Source organism: Sander lucioperca, chromosome 2, assembly GCF_008315115.2.
Source record: "Sander lucioperca isolate FBNREF2018 chromosome 2, SLUC_FBN_1.2, whole genome shotgun sequence".
NCBI classification, from domain to species: Eukaryota; Metazoa; Chordata; class Actinopteri; order Perciformes; family Percidae; genus Sander; species Sander lucioperca.
Genome location: NC_050174.1, coordinates 8,961,160 through 8,968,099, shown reverse-complemented (window position 1 = coordinate 8,968,099; position 6,940 = coordinate 8,961,160). Strand labels below are relative to the sequence as shown.

Below are 6,940 nucleotides of genomic sequence, written 5' to 3'. Positions count from 1 at the left end.
GATTTGATGGATAGGCGGTGGGGTTTTTTTAGATACCCATTTGCTGTAAGTAAGTAAACACACCATGCACTGATAACCTGATCGCCCCCACCATCACCAGTGTTGCCTGTCAAAGCAAATTGATAAGTGCTCACTGCTTTCTTTGCTCAACAACAGTCAATGATTCATTTGTTACATATATGAAGATGTATGATGAGACAGGTCCCAAGTGAAACTGTGATTGTTCATAATAGCCCTGATCTCTGCTTGGTTCATTACTTTTTTATTTTATTTTCTAAACATAAATTGACCCATATTTCTTAATAATAATTTTTGATTGCTTTTATTGTTTCAGTGCTACAAAGCTCTTGATATAGGACGGAAACCCCGCGTTTATCTCATGATAAAATGCATGGAATCAGCATATGACACGTGTTGCATGGCAATACAACAATGGCTGCCGTCGCATATAGGATATATACTGTAGCTACAACACTGAATAAACATGAGCTTGTACATTAAGAGTGAAAGTTCCTGTCTCATTTCATCGGTCAGTGACCCCGCGGGTTTTCTTTCTACACGGTCCTCGAACACACACCGAAAAGAGACTTTCCCTGAATGAAAGTCTGTATTATTCCCCCATACAGTCAGTGAACATTTCCTGCTGTCAATTAATTTACTCCACATTTAAGTAGACAAATGTTTTCACTGGGTGTGGTTACAGTCTGTGGAATTTGCATCTTATGATCTTCTTGAAAGCACTTTGGAAGTCTTTGTTGAAGTAGGCATATATGATGGGGTTGAGGAGAGAGTTGGAGTAGCCCAGCCAGTTTATGACTGCACCCAGCCAGTCAGGCATGTAGCAGCTCTCTGCACAGAAAGGCAGCACAAGTGCGACGATGAAAAAGGGCAGCCAGCAGAAGATGAAAGTTCCCATGATGATCCCCAGTGTTTTCACCGTTTTACGTTCCCTGGCCAGCGCGATCTTTCTCTTCGCCCCCGAGGTCTTTTCATTCATGTTTTCAAAGCCCTGCGAGGAGGACTGAGGGGTGTTGGGCAACGGCAGGTGCGTCTTTGAGTTGCTGATAACTTCTATGATCTCAAGTGACTCACCCTCCTCTCCGTGCTTCACCGCGCCGTTTACGCACGGAGAGCTGTATTTGGACTCGTCGCTGCGCTTCCAGCCTTTGCCCTCGGCCTCCCCGTTGGTTTTCTTATGGAAGATGGCCGGAGACACAGTCAAGCACTTTTCTGACACTTTTGCTTTCTCGGTTTTCTTGACTGTTTTTCGAATCCGAAACCGTGCAGCCTTGAATATTCGCCCGTACAGGACCAACATGAGGATGAGAGGGATGTAAAATGCCCCAAATGTGGAGTAGATGGTGTAGCCCGGGTCCTGGCTGATGATGCAGGCGTCGGGGTTCGCCCTGTCTTCCGCGCTTCTCCAGCCTAACATAGGCGGAATAGAGATGGAGAAACCAATTAGCCAAGTCACGCTTATCAAGATCGCAGCTCGCCTTGGTGTCCGTTTATTTACATAGTCAATTGGGTCTGTTATGGCCCAGTACCTGTCCAGGGCAATGGCGCACAGATGCAGGATGGATGATGTGCAACACAGTACATCCAGTGAAATGAATATGTCACAGATCTCCTGCCCCAATGTCCACTTGTTTAAAACCTGATAGAGGGCCGCCATTGGCAGAACCAGTACCGATACCATAAGATCTGTCACGGCCAGGGATCCAATGAGATAGTTAGCCACATTCTGGAGAGATCTCTCCAGGGCGATGGCTGCCACGACGCACGCATTGCCAAATATGGAGGCGAGGATAAGGGCACCCAAGAGCAGAGAGGTGATAATCTGGTAACTCAGCTTCACATCTAGAAGAGACCCAGACCCCGTGCCATTCTCACCCCCGTCCCAGTCGGCAACCACCTCCACCCCATCAGGGTAACCGCTGGTCGCGTTGCTGTTGTTGTTGTTGCTGCTTGTTGTTATAAAATCCATAATGCGACCACACTCAGAGCGCGACTTTCTCAGAACAGTGAGGGACACGCAACTGGAAAGATAAGCAGGACACAGTCAGCCCCTCAGACTGCTGCCGCTGTGCGTTTTACCTGGGTCCATCGGAGTTACCGCGTTCATGCCGTGGCTCTCAGGACGCATGACGCAGACGTGTGTGAGGGGTGTGTGTGTGTTATAGCCTGTGAGTGTTAACAGACGGGTGCGCTCCCTGGTACTGCAAACCCTCTGAGCTTGCTGACGCCGTGAATTCATTTATACCAGCAGATTTGGGTACGTCAGACCGTGTGGAGGTCGCCCTGGAGTTTTGTGCCTCGGCTTTTCTTGTTGCTCCGTTTTTCACTGCAGAAAGCCGATGAGGGCGCAGAGCTCTCCTTTTCTTAACTCTCACCTTTATTTTACTCTTTGGACTCGCTTAATGTAACAAATTGTGGATTGTTTTTTTTAGTTTACATCTCAAATGGTGTCAGTCAGGACTAATACTTATTAACTGAGTTATTACAAAACATCGGGATACGCGAGGTGGAAATATTAATATCTTTTATCACTTCTAATTAACTTTCTTGTTTGAGCCAACTTCATTTTAAACAGTCGTTTTGACAAGTAAAAAGAACTTAAAGGGAACTCGGAAACATGTGGAAATAAAGCGTTTAAGGGCGCAACAACGCAATTCGAGTCAGAATGTAGAGAAAGGTAACATGTCCAGGGCGTTGGGAGCGAGAGGCAGTTTCAGGACTAGGGACAGCGACACAACAGTCCAGAAAGGAGAGCTGCTGCCATCTGCTGCCCAAATGATGGGTACTGCATCAAATGATGAAGACTGTTGTATCAGTATTTGGGGTTTAAGGCAAGTAAGATACCGTAGGAAGGATAAGGAAACAGGAGGGGGTTGAGCTGCCGAGGGAGATAGTGAGATGGTTGAAGATGAGAAGCAAACTGTGTGTGTGTGTGTGTGTGTGTGTGTGTGTGTGTGTGTGTGCGTGCGTGTGTGTGTTTGATGATGTCAACACAGGTTTAAATGTAGGTTTTACCGTACTGCCTCTGGCACCTTGTTGATGGCGTTAGAAGACGGAGTCAGAGAGGGAGAGCGATAGACAGAGAGACAAAGTGAGAGCATGTATTTACTCTCTTATTTCGTTGTTGTTTTTTCTATGCTTTGGCTACACAGTAAATTGATTTTGTCATGCCAATAAAGCAAATTGAAATTGAAAAAATTGAGGGAGACAGAGAAAGAGAGGATCCCCTAGAAAACAATTAAAACAATAGTTGTTTTTGGCTCATGTTCGAGTGTGTTTGAGCCAACTAATATAAATATATATAAATAATGTCAGCCGAGAGTCAGAAAACAGCCTAGAATAAAAACAGCTAGTGAGGAAAAACAAGGGAGGGAGGGGTGTACAGTGGTTTGAGTTTATAAGATCATTTAACCAAGAATACATTTAAATTTGTGTCCATGAAGTACAACAGTATAGACTGTATATAAAGATGGGCAACGTGTCACTACCCCCCACTAAAGCTCCAAATGACCATTGAACTTGACTGACCCTCCTGCTGCTTTCAACATGAAAACGAGTATGTAACTAGCTTATGCCCTTTAGCTATGTTTTACACTAGTAACGTTTTTTACTAGACATTTAGTCACAGTCACACATGGATGTGTTTTATCAGAGGGCAGAAGTTTGAAGACTTTGCCTGACTGTGCAGTGTTGGCTAACTAATGCCTGCTGCAAGCTGCACAAAGTGGATCTACTCAATTAATGAGCTCAATACAAGTACATGTTTCAGCCTTATACTATAGTTATAGTATTTTCTGTATGACACTTCCTATGTGTGTGATCGTCAATTGACGTGCAGCAGACAGTGTGTGTTGTCCTTTAGTCTGGTTTGTCAGTAACAATGAAAGTCATGTTCTTTATATGTACTGTAAGTGTCATTTAAGTGTCCAACAAACTACAAGAAACATCGATATGCAGTCATCAAAGTATTAATGTATTTAAGCTGTCTGACAGAACACTGTAAAAACATAACACAATGTACATTACTCCATTATATTTAAAGCCAGTGACATAGAGATGGTAAACAGTACTGGGCAGAAAGAGATACCACGGTGGGACAATTGAGGGAGATGGGGGAGAAAAGGGTGCATTAGGAGAAGGAGAGATGGGGAGCACTTATTGTCAGACCAGTAGAGTCTGGCCCTGATCCTGTTCTTTACTTGTCAAGGCAACAGCTGCACGCACTGCAGAACAACAGCCACAACCAAAAGTGAGGCTGCTTGGTCTGATTCTCTGCTGAAGCCTTCTTCTCCTTTTCCTCCTGTTTATTCTTTTTTGGAAAATAACAGAAAATGAAAACAACACATCAGTACAGAAACACAAATAAATGTCTACAGTTTAACACAAGATCAGGAGACGTCTTCAAGTCATAAACAACTGGACTTGTTTGGTCCAGAAAAAGCATCATCACTTCTCTCATGAATCACAGGATTGGTAATACATGGCTTTTGATGCTTTTGGAATATTAGAGATAATTAGAGAATAAAGGGACGGAAAGGACAGAAAAGAAAGTAGGTAGGAGAGAAGTTAAAAACTACTGAGAACTAGGATGAGAGATAACACGTAAAGTAAAGCTGAGACAACTTGTCATACATCCTTCATACTGTCTCTGCTGGTCTGTTCCACCTGACTTAATATCTGTCATCGCATCTGGTCAGATTATGTCCAATCTGATCAGGCGGGCCGGCTCTGTGGTCGGCATGAAGCTGGACTCACTGGTGACGGTGGCAGAAAGGAGGACTCTGGACAAACTGCTGGACATTACTGACAATGCCAGCCACCCCCTGCACACCGTCATCAGCAACCAGAGGAGCCTGTTCAGTGGAAGGCTGCTCCTTCCCAAGTGTAGGACCAACAGACTCAAGAACTCCTTTGTCCCTCATGCCATCATACTCTACAACTCCTCACTCGCAGGGAGGAATAAATAGGGTAAAGAGGACAGAACGGAACAGGAAGGAAGGGAAGGAGTGGTAGCCACTCACTCATTCACTGTGGAATAAATTAATAATCTACTCACATACATACCTGGACACTCTAACTGCTCTTAACTGCTAATGTATGCTAAATGTAATTTATTTATTAACTGTACAATAACACAATACCATACACAGTCCTATATATCTATATATTTATCTTTATTTATTTGTAGTTTATTGTTGTTTACTGTTTGTTTACTTTTTGTAAAAAATATTTAGCTAAAAGTTTATTGTTATTGTTATTCTTATACTGTATTTTGTATACCTCTTTATTTAAAGAGTGTTTTGTAAGCTGCTAAAATCTGCTGCTGGATATCTAATTTCCTTGCGGGAGTCATCCCAAAAGGATCAATAAAGAGAAGTCGAAGTCTAAGTCTAATCTATTCTTGTGTACTTTTAAAATGGTTCCACTGATTAAAATTCCCTTGTAAATGCACCCTTACCTTTGAGAAGATTTTACAGATGAAGCGGGAGAAGTGGTTGCTCCTCTTTGCCTTGGTCTCCTCAGCATCCCTTTGGTTATTTCTGAGATACTCAGAGTCAGACTGAGACTGCTCCACAGAGCTCTGGCTGAAGGGTTCTTCATTCTCCTCATCAGAGTCAGTGGACTGTTGACTCAAAGAAGTGATATCTTCCTGGGACTCATCAGTTGTAGATTCAGTCAGAGGTGGGTTCTCAGGGCGTTTGGACCAAGCAACCTTAACCTGATAATCTGGTGTAATTGAGCTGGCAGAAGACAGAGATGAAAGAACATTTCTGGTTTCTTCTGGTGTCTGATCCTCGTCCTCCACGTAGTCCACCAACACTAGGTTAGTGGACCTAAGGTCTGCTCCCAGAGCAGCAATGCAGGAGGTGGTGGAGGGCGTCTCTGGAGAACAAAGAGCGCTCTCTCCAGTGCTCCTAGGTGTCAAGTTAATGCTGGCTGACCTGACAGTCTCATCCAAATGTTGTAGTGGAGCTGGCTGAATCATATTCCTCCGCCTTCCACTGAAACACCACTTCCACTGTGACTTCTTACTCTTGCCTTTACGTCCTCCTGTCTGAATCCTCTTCAATGCAGTTCTTCGTCCTGGGAGAAAGGATTTCATTGTTTTGATAGCTCGCTTCAAAGTCTTTTTGGCTGCTCTGTCTTTTGACGCCAGGCATCTGACCGCAGCAGTGATGCTGGAGGATCCCCTATCCAGAGAGGCTTGTAAGGCCTGCGGTGTCTTTACGGCCTCAGTGGACTGCGGTGTCTCTACGGCCTCAGTGAACTGCAGTGTCTTTGCGGCCTCAGTGGACTGCGGTGTCTTTATGGCCTCAGTGGACTGCGGTGTCTTTACGGCCTCAGTGGACTGCGGTGTCTCTACAGCCTCAGTGGACTGCGGTGTCTTTACGGCCACAGTGGACTGCGGTGTCTTTACGGCCTCAGTGGACTGCGGTGTCTCTACGGCCTCAGTGGACTGCGGTGTCTCTACGGCCTCAGTGGACTGCGGTGTCTTTACGGCCTCAGTGGACTGCGGTGTCTCTACGGCCTCAGTGGACTGCGGTGTCTTTACAGCCACAGTGGACTTTGGTGTTTTTACGGCCACAGTGGACTGCGGTGTCTTTACAGCCACAGTGGACTGCGGTGTCTTTACGGCCTCAATGGACTGCGGTGTCTTTACGGCCTCAGTGGACTGCGGTGTCTTTACGGCCTCAGTGGACTGCGGTGTCTCTATGGCCTCAGTGGACTGCGGTGTCTTTACGGCCACAGTGGACTGCGGTGTCTTTACGGCCACAGTGGACTTTGGTGTTTTTACGGCCACAGTGGACTGCGGTGTCTTTACGGCCACAGTGGACTGCGGTGTCTTTACGGCCACAGTGGACTGCGGTGTCTTTACAGCCACAGTGGACTGCAGTGTCTTTACGGCCTCAGTGAACTGCGG

At 45.5% G+C, this 6,940-nt stretch overlaps 1 protein-coding gene across 1 annotated transcript; it reads right to left on the bottom strand.

Annotated features, from left to right (window-relative positions):
• Positions 1–306: 306 nt before the first annotated feature.
• On the bottom strand, positions 307–2,215 carry htr1aa (5-hydroxytryptamine (serotonin) receptor 1A a). Its single transcript, XM_031306048.2, has one exon. The coding sequence runs from the start codon at positions 1,985–1,987 to the stop codon at positions 698–700; it is 1,290 nt and encodes a 429-aa protein (XP_031161908.1). The 5' UTR covers positions 1,988–2,215; the 3' UTR covers positions 307–697.
• Positions 2,216–6,940: the final 4,725 nt, after the last annotated feature.